The 16,432-nt window shown below is 38.1% G+C and overlaps 1 protein-coding gene across 1 annotated transcript in view; it reads left to right on the forward strand.

The window, feature by feature from the left end:
* The window catches only part of cdh16 (cadherin 16, KSP-cadherin), a 29,325-nt gene that overhangs the window by 266 nt on the left and 12,627 nt on the right, over window positions 1-16,432 (forward strand). The window contains exons 3-10 of the mRNA XM_075451860.1: window positions 3,079-3,213; window positions 3,459-3,615; window positions 4,242-4,400; window positions 5,508-5,704; window positions 11,660-11,785; window positions 13,115-13,265; window positions 14,248-14,460; window positions 15,811-15,887. Of these exons, the coding sequence (XP_075307975.1) occupies window positions 3,079-3,213; window positions 3,459-3,615; window positions 4,242-4,400; window positions 5,508-5,704; window positions 11,660-11,785; window positions 13,115-13,265; window positions 14,248-14,460; window positions 15,811-15,887 (1,215 nt within the window). The remainder of the gene's footprint in view (window positions 1-3,078; window positions 3,214-3,458; window positions 3,616-4,241; window positions 4,401-5,507; window positions 5,705-11,659; window positions 11,786-13,114; window positions 13,266-14,247; window positions 14,461-15,810; window positions 15,888-16,432) is intronic.

The raw sequence follows: 16,432 nt of genomic DNA on the forward strand, positions 1-16,432 counted from the left end.
GCACTTCAGTTTACTTAATATCAATAAATAAATGTTAGTCTTGTGCTCATACATTCCTCAAAAAAAATAGAGGCTTCATTTCCAAATTTTCCAGTATTAGTGGGGTTTTTTTCAGAATACAACTAAAGGTAATAGATGTATGTGGAAAGATACAGGTTGAATCAAAATGTGAATTTCAAACAAGCATCAATAATTGAAAAGAATGTCACTACCCTGATTGTTTCAATCAATTTTCTCCAGATTAAACCGTTAAAAATGAAAACTTCTCCTCCAAACTGATCTGTTGATAATTCTGAGATAACAAATGTGATGGGGAAAAAACCCACTGCTGCTTTACTGGAAAAATAAATTGAAGGTAAATAGAAAGTGAAAATAGCAGCTGCCTTTTTTTTTTTCTTTTTTTTTTTTTTTACCCGTTTTCTGCACTCAAGGTTGAAGATGTACAAACATACTGTCGTCATCACTTTTATATAATTGGCATTTTCACAGTGATTTTTTTTGGCGTCAGACCCAGGCTGCTTTTATCCAGCTGGGAGGCAGGCGGGGTGTTTTATTCATACGTGTCACTCAGACACCTCTGGATTGCGCAACATCTTGAGTGTATGGCTCCTTAATTGGCATTATTGTGATGTGATTACATCTTGTTACCTAGTTATATATCCAATCTAATTTGTCGGACTGAGCATCATTAACACAAGATGTTAATAGCTTGCAAGGAGGATAAAAACCTCGCTTTAGGTTATGAATGAAATGTATTTAATAATTGCTTCAGATTTAGATTTCTTGAATGACTCATTCTTCAAACCTTACACTGTGGTACAAAAGGCCTGCAGACAGTTTTGATAATCATGGAGGCCACTATGAATGAGCAGCCCCAAAACGCACTGGCTAATACATTTTTGCATTGAAAGGATCGTCAGATCATTATCTATACTTTCTAAATCTTGTTGGGAGTTGAGGGGGGTTGGAGCCTATCCAAGCTAACAATGGCAAGGTAGATCATGTATAGGTCACCAATCCATCCAATGGGTTAACAAAGGGGCAGTACACGTTCCCTCTTATTGCTTCAGTATTTGGAATCATCCTCACATGCATGTCTTTGGACTGTGGGAGGAAACTGAAGCATCTGGAAAAAAAACAAAAGGCACAGGGAGGCAAAGGGAGTTCATGCAAACATCACACAGAAAGGCTTGAGCCGAGATTCAAACTGGGAACCTTTGTCATGCAAGTTGACAGTCCTAAGATCTTTAAAGCATTTAAACTTTGAGTTATACAGTTGTTGGAATAATAATTTAGGCTTCAGAAGGATTTAAAAGTTAACTGGCAGGTACTTTTTAAATCCCTCCTATATATTGTGAGATTTCAGGAATCCTTTAAGCAAATTCCAACTCCTGAGCTAACAACCATGGATACAACAAAATGACTTGTCTGGAGACTTCACAATGACTTTGAACTGATCAGCTGCGATGCCCTGCTGCAGTTCCTCAACTATTTTTTCCATGTTTTTTCCTTGGTATGATCATAACAACAGCTGAAGCACACATCATACTAACAAACATTTTGAATTGCCTTGTGTACGAATTGTGCTCTACAAATAAACTTGCCTTGCCTTCTACCGACACAACATATTCTGAATTTCTTCCAAGTTGAAATCCTGATAATCTGGTTTTGTGCTCTTTACCCCCATTCAATCCATTTTGTATTGTTTTGGGGTTTTTTCATGATGACACCAGTGCCATAGCACTGATCAGAGCATCATTTCACTCTGTATCATAACGGGGGGTTAGGAAAGTCAGTTTGAAAAGCTCACAGAGTAAGATGGTAATTGTAAAATTTTTGTCCCAATGTTTTTTCCAGGTTGTCAGCCCAAACTGGTTCAGTAAATGCAAAGGTTTATTATCATGTACTCGCACCGAGGATGTAGATCTTTAAACTTTGGTCAGAATCAAACTGTTTAATAGATAAACAATTTACCAATTCTTAAAACTGCTGGGCACAAAAGCAGTTGGTTATGTATCTTCTAGGGGCTATTTTTAGCAGAAGATGAATGCACATTTAGTAAGCAAGTATATTCATGGATCCAAGAAACCTGCGCTTCCAGGTTTATAAGTAAGAAACTCTTATTTTGAACCTTTTTGGCATTTGTAAAAATACAAATTACCGAATGTACAGTCTTGGAAAAGTCATAGCGGTATGTTGTGTTTGGTCTCATATGTAAAGAAAAAAAAATCAGCTTTGTGGAAAATGCTGATCTGACACCAAATTTGTGCATGTTTACTTACAAGAGGAGACAACAGTACAGCTCATTGGCTATAATAAAGGAAAACATGCACTGCACATGTACCAGTTGATGTTGCTCCGATCATTATTGAAAGCTGATAAAAACTCAGACGGTGCCCCACCTTAGTATGTACATTTAAACTGACTGATGGGCTTTTTGTTTTATTGTTATGTTAGAAATGTCAGTGGTTGGGGCGGTCTGTGGCGTAGTGGGTACAGCAGCCGTCTCATGTACAAGAGGCTATAGTCCTCGCTGCAGCTGGCCCCGGTTTGAGTCCCGCATCGGATGGCCCTTTGCTGCGTGTTGTTCCCCCTCTCTCTGCCCCTACTTCCTGTCTCTCTACACTGCCCTATCTAATAAAGGCATAAAAGCCCCCCCCAAAAAATGAAGAAATGTCAATGGTTGTTTAAAGTTCTTCCAGATCCACACTTACTTGTAATTTTGGTCTCCTATGTTATTTGTCACGTGGGAAAGGAGATTGGCTTGAGCAGGTTCTATATTATCTCATTGTTCAACATGTCGCCAAACAGAGCCATCGATCGAGTTTTATTTTTTAACCGAAAATTTAACTTTTCACAAGAGGACTACATAATAGGAAGGGCAGAGTACCACTAAGGTACAATGTAAAAAACAAAAAAAGCTGTCGCTAATGCTCTTAAAATTAAGATTTCAATCAATTATTGAGGGTTGTGCTCAAACCTGTTCTACTTGATTATCTGTTTTATTCATCTTACACTTTATTTTTGATATTTGAAGAGAAAAGTAACTGAGTGTTTGTTATTTTTTTCTCTGTACAGCTCCATAACCTGCCAAGTAATTATACTGACCTGGTGTTAACAGGAGATGATGAGGGGATATTTGGAGTTGATGCTCAGTTTCTGTATGCTATAAAACCATTGGACAGAGAGAAACAGCCATCTTACTCCCTGCAGGTAGTAAAATGCATCATATTCTATTAGTGATAGCAATTTTAATGTGGATAGTTACAGTTAAAATCATTACATTTATTCAGGATGCATCAAATTCAATGCAAAGACAAACTGTATATGTACTTGTTCATAGTGTATAAATGATGAATCCCTCTTTTGATTGTGATTAGACTGTCACGGAAAAGCTTCAAAATGATCTCAGCAAGCTATTCAAAGATGTTTACAGCGTCTGTTTGTGTGTGCTGAAGGCGTCCTTCAGACCTTCAGGCGTACTTCAAAACATCAGAACTTCAGTGCATCGTCAGGGCTTTACTGTTGAAGTGTGTGTCATCGACAAGAATGACAATGTGCCCACTTTCATAGAGGAGAGCATGAGAGGCAGCGTGCAGCTCGGGCTTCTAAAAGGTACAAGAACCTCGAGCACTGATGTGTTTAATTCCATCCAGGTCACATTTTTAGTTCTCACGTGTCCAATTCAATGAAAAAAAAGATATGGCCAAAGCATTAAAACAGATTTATCCCTTGAAAAGGAATATGGGCTTTAACTTTTGTATGTTTTTGATAACTTTGAAACTTGATCATTTAGATTTTTAAGACGTATAACTCTTCTACTGACTGTCACAGGGCTTGTTCGTTACTTTGATTTGGATATATCAACCCAAATTTTATATTAGTAGCATTTAGTTTTTTTTAACAGTAGAAATATCAGCTGTCTCCAGCACTCTATAACACTTACTATCATGCTGTCATTTAAGGAAATTGTAATTGTGTCTACATTTGCATACGTCAGTCTTAAACATCATATTATTTCTTCTCTTCATTGTTCTTGTCCTTAAATTGTATAAAATCTTTGCAAGTTGGGTTTTGCTGTATCATATTCTAACTTACTAACTTTGTGGCCCCCATGAGGCACAACCCATGTTCTGTTTTCCCTCTACATGTCCAGAAGTTAATATATCTCGTTGGGCGTTTAAGTTTGAAAAAACTGATCCTTCTGCAAAAAAAGATGTTCATTACATAGTTTCTCTCAGGCATCCCATTCATGCAAGTGGAGGCGCTGGATCGTGATGACCGTACCACTGCCCACGCTGAGCTGCGGTTCAGCCTGATGGAGCAGACACCCAGGATTCCCTCCAGTCAAATGTTCTTCATCGAATCCATCACCGGGGAGGTTTCCCTCACAGAAGAAGGTCAGTTCCAAACCAATGACTGAAGGAAAAGAGTCAAGACCAAAATAAATTATATATCTATTTTATTTTTTGGCTGTATATGTGGCATTGGTCAATGCAGTGAGTGAATGGTTAGTCGCTATATCATAGCAAGGAAGCTGTTGGTTACTTGGAGCTTTCTTTGTGACTAGTTTTTTGTTTCCTCCAGAAAAAAAATAAATCCTCTCAGGGGATCATGAAATCTTTTTTTGGAAACATGATTGTCTTAATCCTATCTTCACCCTTCATTCTTGACTCCCTGTAAAGTGGCCACTTTGGGGATTAGAAGCTGCAAATGAAGTGAAATCAGATTAAAACTGATCCTGGCACTGAAATGTTTCTGTTAAGGTATTTCAAAATTAATATGAAAATCAGCTCTTGCATCATTGGCAGATTTTGTAAAATCTGAAATATCACTATAGGTATATGCTCTGGACCATCGACCAGGCTCTGATAATAAACGTGTTTTTAATGACAGTAAGTTCTACCTTAAAAAGGGTTTTTGAAAGACACAAAATGCCTGTAAAAAACAAGCTTTGACTTGTGTTCTCTAGACAAGAAGCTTTTCAAAGATATGAATCAACACTGTACTTAGTGCAAAAGCAACAAAACTGTAGAAAATATCTCAACACAAAAACATTACCAAATAGTAATACAGGAGCCGACTTTGAGATGTTTTAGCATTCGGTCTCGCAACATGTTGCAAAACATATGAAATTTGCCAGAAATATGTAATTAAGATGTGGTGTAAATATTTTATTCGACCGGACACACATGCTACACCTACATACAGTAAATTATTGTGTACTAATGCTATTTCTGTAGCACTGGAATTCCCCTTTGTCACAGTTTGACAAGAGCAGGATGACTTTCCCAATTGCTGGTTCCTCTCAGCACACACTACTGTTGATTTTCCACGTGGCTTCCTTCACTGAAAATGGATTGCTTCAGTTCTACCTTACGTTTAGTTCAGCTAAAACCAATCATAGTCAACTGTGAACTTTTCATATCATTTCTCCATTTAAGCATGTGATGAAAACAGCAGCCAGGTTGTTTATTTCAGTATATCCTTTTAACTGTGCCTACCAGGAGCCTCTACTCTGGACCCAGAGATGTGCGGCCGTTATAAGCTCTCAGTGATGGTCAAGGACATGGCTGGGAAGGCAAACGCCTTCTTCACCAGTGGCATCGTTACTGTGGAGGTGACTGGAAACACCTGGGCATCACCCGATCCTGTGCGACTTCAGGAGAATCTCCCAGGGCCTTACCCTATACCCATATCACAGGTGAGGCAATGAAACCTGATCAGCATGATCACATAAATAGTTTTTACACATTTAGAATGAAGTAATCAATGAAAAAAAATCTGACTTTTAAGAAAAATCACGTAAATAACTTGGTAAAAGTATATACTTATTTTTTCTAAAACAGTCAATTTCATGATATCAAGTTACAGTAAAACAAACACTGTCAATAGTCTGTACTGAGTAAAGTGACATTGCTTTGCTAGTTTCTGTTTTTAGTGCCTTCTAAGTGACCAAATACTAAATTATTGATGCTCTTCAAATGCCATGAATCAGGATACCTCCTGACTGATTCACTCCATTACCACTCACTCTCTCACTGCTGCCCACTATGAGGGGTATATCAAACATATAGAGTGTTATTTTAATCCCATTGTAAAACTGAGTGGAAAAAATAGTTTAATATTTCTATCTAATTTGGAAGAAAATCTATTCTGCTCCGACTCAGTGAACAATCAATTTTCTTTTTCATTTTTAATTTAGTTTGACATCTCAACTGGTCTTTTGCTTTGGCGATTTAATTTATCAATCCATCAACAAAACATGCACAACTGCACTGATAAAAACGCAATTTAAATAAGCACATCTGCTACGAAAACTAGTTGATTCTCTCTGCTGAGTGTGAAATAGTTGCATTGGTCTGTAGTCCAAAATGGAGCAGTTTAACAATAAAGGCTCAAAATGCTCATGCTCATGTCTGTCTTTTAAAATTCTAACATGCCTTTGTTTGCATTACCTGAAACTGCTGTAAAACTGATGCATCTCTGATGTCAGTAGCATAATACCAGACATCTGAAGACATCATTTTGGACTGGGAGGAACTATGACGAGCACAATTATCCGACTTTACAGCCTAAAGCTGTTTCTTCATGTGAACCGGATGTTTTCAGGAGAAGGAGCAGGTCTGGACTTTTCGCAGACTCTGTTCACTCATTTCCTTCACAGCAGGAAACTCTCTTTTGGAGTTGAGATCTCATTGCTGAAAATGCCAGGGAGAGGGTGGGTGGGAAGTGGCTGCCTTTTGCGGAGGAGGCAGCAGATGATGGGGAAATTATGCTGGGGAAATAACTGTGTTTTCTTTAATGTTAAGGATAACAGATGAGGCTCCTTGTGTTGATGTCAATATCACATTTATTTGTATGCATCCACGATAGCAAGGAGTGTGTGAAAAGCGACATGCAGGTCAGCAGAGAGGAGAATGAAGTGACAACTCTTATTAGCACACACACACACACACACACACACATGCACAGGCAATAAATGACCTGGAATATTTGCTGACATGTTCATACATCATCTCACCCATTAATGTTAAGAAGATTCTACTATGGAGCTGTGTCTCCGCAATCTTTGCAAAGAGTCCGGAGCGAATGATGTGGACATTTGCTTTTCCACACGCGAATGCTCCAGAACATCTCAGGACACCAGAGCTTGTGTGAAAACATTAAATTACATTTGAATTACCGACCCATTAATCACAGCATTAAAGGCAAATTAATCAAACAGTATTCATGTTGATACCTAGGCAGATTTTTGTCATTTTAAGCTGGAAATATACATATTTAATTCTGTGTAAACGTTTCGGGTTTATTGTGCTCGTGTCTGTCCCTGGTTCTGTCTCACTTTCCCTTTCTGCTTGTTATAATCTTACTCATATGAGCTACATGTCTATAAATAGCTCAAAAGCGCTCAGAGGTTTTATAAAAAATATAGAAAAAGGTGGGAGTTATTATTTGTGAGGAATTTTTTTTCAAATGTCCATCTTTATGGTTAAAAAAGAAAATCTTTTTTCATTCACTACTGAAAACCGTGGAAACAAAGAGGGCTGTTGAGCTGAGTCAAACTGAATCAAAAGCATTGTGTCGATTCTGATGGTCGCCGTGGCCACAAGGTACATCACAAAACCTCCCCCTCCTCCTGTTTTCTCGCACCTCCCCCACACTCACCCTCAGCCTCTCATTTCTCCTGTTCTACCATCCTCTTCCACCCACTCAAAATGTGTGGATTCCCAAGTGTAGACCCGTTTGGTTAGTTTTCTGATATTTTCAAAGATTAATTAAAATGTATAAAAGTCTATTTTTTTGTAGGTTGATGCTAAATAACAAATGCTTCACACGTTTTTTTTATTTATTTGAAATTTGATAAATCACCTCTCTGTCTAAAGGTAGGCCAGGCTGTCTGGAAATTCCTCAACAAGCACCGTGTGTTCACTTTATTTCCTGCTAAAATGTGTTGACAGAGTGAGGAATGAAGCCTCTGTTGCTCCACAACTCATTTTCTTGAAAACCATTTGGTTACACTGCTTCGGTAGTCCTCATTCACAATCTAAATCGCACAAAAGCAGATTAGGCTCACATGGTGTTTTACTTGGGGGAAGCCTCATTTCACCCACGCAATGATTGCACTGCTGTTCTCAGTGGGTGGTGGGAATAACCACTGTTATGACACATGCAGAGATAGTCGTGCTCACAGAACCACTCTATGCATCCTACCCTCTCACTGTCTAGTATAAATGGAGCAGTTATGTCCACACATCCACTCAGCTGGAACAAATATTGTCTTTCTCCTGGCATCCTTCATGTTGTGATTGATGCTGAAATCAAACTGACGCTTTGCATGCCTTTTGCACTTGTCTGTGATCCTTTTCTCCATGAAAGTTAGTTATAAAGTTTGTCAAGATGACTGTTGTGATAAATTTTCTTGATTCTACTATCAAATCAAATCAACCAAAACAAACCAACCTCTGGCTGCAAATTTAGATATCAAATCCAGGCGTTTTGTCATCAGTATTCGTACGTCATTGGGCCTTTGGAGGTTAATTTCATTCTGTTATCTGCTGTGTGTTTCTGGTTGTCTAGAATTTTGATTATGTAATGCAATCAATGCAACTCCTTGAACTCAGTACAATCTGTTGAGACTTTGGAGTGGGTGAGAGGTCCCTGTGCCTGTAAATGAATGAGTCAAGGCTCTGAAATGCAACAAATTGTCAGTTCATGTATGCGAGGGAAATTTGATTATTTTATTGTGCGATTAGTTTTAGCCACACTAGACCTTTGTCAAAGCCTCATAATCAGTGTTCAGTATCACTTGTGCGAACATTGTTAACATTAGTCATCAGAGGTGATGTCGTGTTGTGCATTGCAACATCATTAAAACTATTGTTTTGAATATTTTCATGACAACAATTCTCCAAATGACCATGTTATATCAAAAGAGTCACTTGTAGTGACATATTAATTTAAAAACGATCATCGGCTCTGTAGTTCTGTGGAGATTTTCAGCTTCTTTCAGCCCATGGCTGGAGTGACGTGGGTTTATGTGTTTTGTGTCACAATTTTTACTGTGGAAAAGAGGAAAGACACATGATGAAAAAAAATGGCATCACAACAGGGTATTTGCTCTGATAACTTTTGGATGACTTTTAGATAACTCATTGATGATTATCGTTAGTGAAGGCCAAGATAAGCAAATGTCAAGACCACTACTCCTCAAACTTTGTCCTTTCCTCTAAGCATCAACTCACTGGAGCTTTCTGAAAGCCAAAATATTTGCTGTTCACTAAGCAGGAGAAAACTATACGAAGAGAGCACAGGGTTTGAAATGCATAGTTTCTTCGGGTTTCTAATTAATAAATTAAAAAATGTAGTGAACAAGAGTGAAAGGGGTCTAGTTCAGGTCTGGAGGACCAAGAAAACACTCTGAGAGAACTACTTCTAGGATTGTTAGACATAATACAAAACCTCCTTTTGACTGGTTAACTGTTGGATTACATTAAGCATTTACCCCGCACAAATACAACATTCAGGACAGTTCTCACAGTTTACAGTGAGTTAAATGCATTTGAAGAGAAAAGAAAAGGGAGCAGAGAATCTCAAGGGAAGAATTCCTCTTCAGCTGTTTAACGCAGGGATGGATTTACCTTGTCTTGTTTAGCAGCTACTGGCACTGAATTTCTCTACATAGGGGAAAAAACATAGTCAAATTATTAGAATTATGGAGGCAAAAATCCCACTGGATAAATAAAAAGTGGAAAATGAAAAGAGAATGGCCTCTACAACAAAGATATGATCCTAAACATACCTCAGAACACAACCTCAAGAGTGGCAAGTAAAGTGTTGCCACGACTCTCACTGTCTCCTGACTTCAACATCATGGAAAATTTGTGGAAGAATCTCAGAGGAGGAGAGCATAACAGAAGGCGCAAAAAGAAATCTAACAAAGCGGAAAGACTTTTGGATGGAAGAATGGACAAAAATAAACAAAACCGTATCTGACAGGCCCTCAGCTGGCTCCAAAATACTTTTACAAGCTGTGATATTTGTGACCATGGAAAGTTCTCAAACTTTTGCTTCAGGCCCTTTTCCTCTTGTTTCCCGTCCCAGTTTTCACTTTGAAGCTGTAAAAGATGGAAATACATAAAATAATCTTGCTCAATGAATTCAAGTAATACAGGCATCTTAGTTCTCTTTTACTTCGTACCATGTGGAAATTAAGTAAAGTCTAATTCTCTTTAGGTCACTAAGAATATATTTTGATGAGTATTGAAACTTTTTGCATGCCACCCTATATAGCCTGAAACTTTCACTACTCTCAACCAGCGAGGGAGCTTGTCTAGCGTTTTCCTCCAGCATTTGTTAGAATCTAAACAGAGCCTCAGTAGGAACACAGTGTGGTCATCTCCTCCTTTTTTTTATTGTGTCTACAGTTTGCAGGTTATTGGGGGTTTGAACCTCATTTCTGCTCAAATACTTCTAATGCCCTGCTGTTCATATATGAACAAAAAATTGTTTTACACATCTATCACACACTGATCGAATTCCATCAATTTTCTCATGTGAAGTCAATAGTTGTTCTTCAAAGATTAGATATACCTCTGCTCCCTTCAAGACATTCACATTTACATATTTATACACCTATGTTGTAATTTAAAGTCTATTCTACATTTTAAAAGAATGAAGTTGTCGTTTTTTACTCTTTTCATAACATTTTATATTATTATTTAAAAAAATATATCCATTATCCTTTTAAATAATCTGAAGATTATTTTCTCTTTGACTTTATGGTCTTTGAGAAGCATTTTTTTTTTTTTTTTGCCCGAAATTGAAATGAAGAATTTGCACATCAGAATCGTTGGATGCCAGTTTTTTCCCCCCCCTCTGAATAAACAGTTTCTGCTCTGAATTTTAAAAAGTCTCTGATGTTAGGGTTCAGTGCAGGGCTTCCTGGGGCTTTTTGTTATAGAGCAGCTGATTTCTCTCCAGCCCGCAGTGCTCGTGTAACCCTCATGCACAGACGCAGTCTTTCCTTGACGTAGCTCAAGTACAAGCTATCAGGGGAGACAGAACGTGCTCTGCAAACTAAAACACTGACCAAGGCAAAACAGATGATTTCATAGATGTTTTCTCTGTAACTTTAAATAGAGCAGCGAGTGAGCATTAATCTTATGTCTTTTAAGTTTAAAGGCATGGAAACAGCATAACACTGAGAGGCAGCCAGATGTGTGGAGTGGCTTTGTATACATAAAAGCCTCGCAATTGAGCAGCTATATCTAAAACAAGAGGGGAGTGTGTGACAGTGAGTTGAGGAGATACATATGCCTGGGGTGTGCATCAGCTGTGCTACGACAGGGCTCCTGTCCTTGTTGGGTGCTGTTTGTTGGCTACTAGAGTTCTTTCAGCCGCTCTGCACAGCCCTCTGTCAGGGGTTGTAAAGCAGAGTGGAAATCCCCTTCAGTCGGCATCGTTAGTTTTGGCTGTGCTCTCTGTTCCCCATCATTGCCATTGCATTAGGTTGGCTCCTTGTCATGTAAACAAGTGATAGCTTGGTTTTGCACACAGACCTCTGAAACAGAAAAATCTTTCTGGGTTTATGAATTCATGAGATATGTACAATTGTGTGGCCAATTAAATGTTTTAATGCATACATGTGTTGATTCAGGTCAAATGGAGTGGAAGTCAGGCAGAGTACAGTCTGGAAGGGGAGTTTCCAGAGATGCTCTTCACCATCAGCAGAGAAGGAGTCATTTATCTCAATGCCCCTCTGGACAGAGAGACACAAGACCAGGTATGTACTGTAACTGGAAGCAAAACATCTTCAAAACTTTAAAATAAATCCCAACGCCATGTAGATGCTACACAGTACAATTAAGAAAAACTGAATCCGTTCTATCTGCTTTTAAACTCTGGTATACTGTGTTTGTTTAACGTGTGATCTCATATCGAACCTTAAGATAAAGTCCAACGATTAAAAGCTCATTATTTTCTGCTTTTCATTTTATAATCCAAATTAAAATCAACGGTGAGAAAGCTGCTACTTTAATTAACTCTCCTAAGATCACTAATAGCTTTCAAAGAAGGATCCCTGATACACATTACTGCTACAAAGCTGAGAACATTTCTATTTCTGAAAAAAAAGAGTTAATTAAGGAAACAACCCGACACTTGAAGCACTTTGTTCCTTGAACATATCTTGCCTGTGGCTAAAGATTATCTTATTACGGTAATGATTCTAAGGCTGAAGGGTTTGTTTCTTATTTCGCTCACTTGAAGAAATATCATAGTAAGTGTTAGGATTACAAATAAAAGCCTATTTTTTGGCATTTTACACTTCAGATGTTCACACAGCTCAAGCTCCTGAGAGCTTTGAATGGTTCAGTGAACAGTACATTCTGGCACAAATACTCAAGTGACCAAAGAACAACAAAGATAGACTGAGCTTTCACTGGATATGAACATTTCTAGTGTTTTGTGTTTTTCTCTCTTCATGGAAGATTGCAAATGCTTTATCAGCTTGATGCTTTTTTAGTTAGCTTAGTATGTTCAAGATCAGATGAGATGGCTTTGGCTTCATAGTTATACATTATAACACTTCAAGACTTTGTAATGAATTAGTAGTAATCGGAAAGCACACCAAATGAAGGGCAGTTACAAGACAAAAAAGAGAAGAAGTTAAGCGCCTTTGCCACTCTGTGTTTACAAGTGACTGAATAGTTGTAAATGGATACTTACCATTACACCAAAAATGAGAAAATGGTTTGTGGAGGTGTTTAGAACCCACTTAATTACACAAATCTGTTCTCTTGGTACAGCTTGATCTGCTTGTAGTGGTGGCAGGGGAGCCCTTTTCACATTGTAGTTTTGTGTCACCATCTGCCAGAGACACATAATGAACAGAGAAATGTCCTGCAACAGGAACTTATTCCATCACGCACTGGCCAGGTCAACAATTTGAACTTTTATCCACAGTATGTCCAGTGCAACTTCTCTTAACCAGATAGCATAAACAGAAGTAACTGACTTAGATGCAATGCTCTACCTGATCTGAGGTCATTCTGTCAAACTCCTACCTAACCAGATGACCATATTTTTCACACTATGTGTTTGACGTCATCAGTTCCAAATCAGCATTGTGGTTGAGCGTCCGGATGGCAGAGAGATTGCCAAGCCTGTGGAGTTGAGGGTGATGGTGGGCGACGCCAATGACAACAGACCCACCTTTCCACAGGCACAGTACCACACAGTGGTCAAGGAGCTGGCCGCTCGGGGTAATTAACAGCTTTGAAAAAGTCTCAGAGAATATTCTTAACCCTTCACTCTCCTGCTATACTTTGCTAGAGCACAAATTTCAATGCAGTACCTCGATTGAAATATGCAAAAGTAAAACTTAAAAAAAAAAAAAAACTGTAACTCTGTTTATGTCCCAAGGAATTTTTTTTTTTTTTGAGTGAGGACATTCAAAAGTTTGAATGTTATGTTGGCATGAATCTAAAATTCTTTCAATTTCTCAGTTTTAGCATTTGACATGTTGGGTTTGTCCAACATTTAATTCAATAGTGTTGAACTGTGTAAATGATTTTAAATTCTTTCCGAACTTTTTATGAAAATTAGGTTACAACCTATAGAAGTTTAAATGGTCAGCAATTTTCTTAAGTTAGTCAATATCATGAAACTTTGTTGTTCCACAGCAATGAAGTGCAAACACGGTCTTAAGTGCAAGATACCTTTTGAGCAAGCTTTTTAGGACTTTTGCCAGGACACAGGGAAAGCAAGCTCACTCCCCCCTTTTCTCATAAAAAGCACATGGTGTGTTGTGACATCTGAGGTCCCAGCATAAAAGCCTTTTTGTTAAAGCTTTTAGAGCGATTTGATTCTGGGAAATGAGCTAAACAGGACAATCTGTTAATCTAAATGGAATCACTGAGTGAGGATTAAATGAGAGAGCTATTGTTATATCCTTCTTCCCCTGTTCTCATTCAAGAGACTGCAACATATCACAGAGAGAAAAACATTTCAGGTTCTTTAACTTAAAAAAAAAGCTGCCTCAAGTGTTTAGAAATGAACAAGACTTGTTATACTGGAAATCTATATCTACTGTAAATATAAAGATTTGTAAAGATTTTGTAAAACATAAAGTATTCTTGAAAGATATTTGTTTCAAAAAAAGATCTTACAAATCAGTTCTAAACTTTTGCAATCTACATGTCCTGCTTTTACTGCTCTTTACTGGTGTACTGTATCTATCCCCAGGGACAGAAATCCTGACAGTGCAGGCAGCCGATAATGACGATCCCAAGACAGACAATGTTCGAATTTTCTACCGTTTAGTCGGGCAAATTCCAGAGAGTCCTCGTGCCCTTTTCAGAGTGGACCGGGACTCAGGCGTCATCTCTGTCCAGGCAGACAGTATGGAGGGTACAGCGCCACAGTACACCCTAACCATCACTGCTGAGGATGCCAAAGGTGAGTCCGTGTACAATATGTGTGCAAAATACAGTCTTCCTTATAGTTTGATTGTTAGTCTCACAAAAAAGACACTAGAGCTGTTTAACTTGCTTAGTTTTATTCTTCTGAAGAATATTATGTTGGGACTAATGGAATATTAGAGATAAATAAAAGATACAATTTGTGATTATTATTATTATTATTATCATTATCGTGACTACTAAACCTGCTGCATATAATTAAACAAACAAATCCCTTTTTCTCCCCTTGAAAATGTGAATCCATACGATAATAAAAATATCCCAAATAACAGGACCATAAAAGCAATATTTCATTACATTATTGAAACTTGGTTGGTCAGATTTACCAAAAATGTTTGGAAATTAAAAAAAAGATACATATCACAAACTTTTATGGCCATCTGTACCGTTTTTAGGTAACAGGTGATTTTAATCTGATGGAAAACGCAAACTTAACCCCAGAATAAAACTTTTGCTTTTTTTCAAACTAAAAATGTAAAAGTGGGATACATAGAAAGGAAGAGTAATCATATATATGTATACATTTCTAAGAAGCTCTTTTGAACCCCAAAAATAATCACTTATTTGGGTGGGAATTATCCAACACACCCTCTGTAGAAGTTTCTGTAACATCATTGATAATTTCTTCTTGTCTCCAACTTTTGGGATTTCTCCATCGTATATCAGGGGTGTCAAACTGGTCCATGAAAGGGCCGTGTGGGTGCAGGTTTTTGTTCCAACCCTGCGATAGCACAGCTGACTTGTTTCATTCAATCAACTAAACTCTCTGCACGGAAGGTCTTACCAGTTCAGTTGATTGAAGGAAACAAGTCAGCTGTGCTGTCGCAGGGTTGGAACAAAAACCTGCAGCCACACGGCCCTTTCATGGACCAGTTTGACACCCCTAGATCATGAAAAAGAGAATAATTTGAAGAGGGGGAATTTTTAAAAAAAATGTAGTCAAATTGATGCATATGATAGACAGATTAAGTTACAGATTACTGAATATCTTCATAAATGCATAATTTCATATATTTTCAAATTATCCTGTCAGTTAAGCTGCAAGTTGTTGTAAGAGAAAACAGTGATAATAACAGTGTTAAAGCAGTTAACATTCCAAAGGTTATCACAGTGAAAATCTAGTGCATCACTAGCTTCATTGATGTGTAGGAGTCAAACAAATGTATAGATTAGCCTCTGCGGTGACAGATGATGCGGTCTGCATGACTCATGTACTCAGGGTGTGATGGAAGAAATATTGGGTACTTGCTCTTCCTTCAGCATATTTCATTTGTGTAAAGGGCTGACCCTGAGTCACTAACAGAAGCTGTGATGATGTCCCTGGCAGGTCTTAACAGTTCCTGCACTGTGGTTGTGACCGTTCAGGATGAGAACAACAACCCACCAGTCTTCTCCCAACATGAGGTACGACAGCACACGTTGAAACTGACACAGTCCTGACGCATCTTCCGGGGCTTTCATAAACAGTATCTCTAGAAGAAATGCAGGGTAAACATCATCCCTGTGACTGTGAGTGTGTGCCGAATGTCACTGATCTAATTTTCCTGGCGGGGAACAAGATATGACCACTAATCTTAGGCTTATAGTTCTTTGTGCTCTAAGTGAACAGTGTTTTTAAGAGTGTAATCTGATTCAGCTTTCTGTGGAGACTATTTCCACTCCTTTTTTAATAGCTAAATTTGCATCATTATTAACTCCATCTATTAATAACATAGAAATTACACAAGAAATAATGTAATCTTAGTCATTATACTCTCACAATATTTGTTTGCATTCATTGTCTTGTTTTCATTTGCAGTAACGAAAATACCTCCGGAGCTATATACAGTACCCTTCTTTATCTCCTATTCATCCAGTTGACCAAGGTGACATTGTTGCTGCAGTCCTAAGCCCTGCATTAAAAGGAGCAGTGGTTTCCAACTTTGCTGGCGACAATGTTAGTTTTAAAG

The sequence above is a fragment of the Odontesthes bonariensis genome, chromosome 1 (genome assembly GCF_027942865.1).
Source record: "Odontesthes bonariensis isolate fOdoBon6 chromosome 1, fOdoBon6.hap1, whole genome shotgun sequence".
Taxonomy (NCBI): Eukaryota; Metazoa; Chordata; class Actinopteri; order Atheriniformes; family Atherinopsidae; genus Odontesthes; species Odontesthes bonariensis.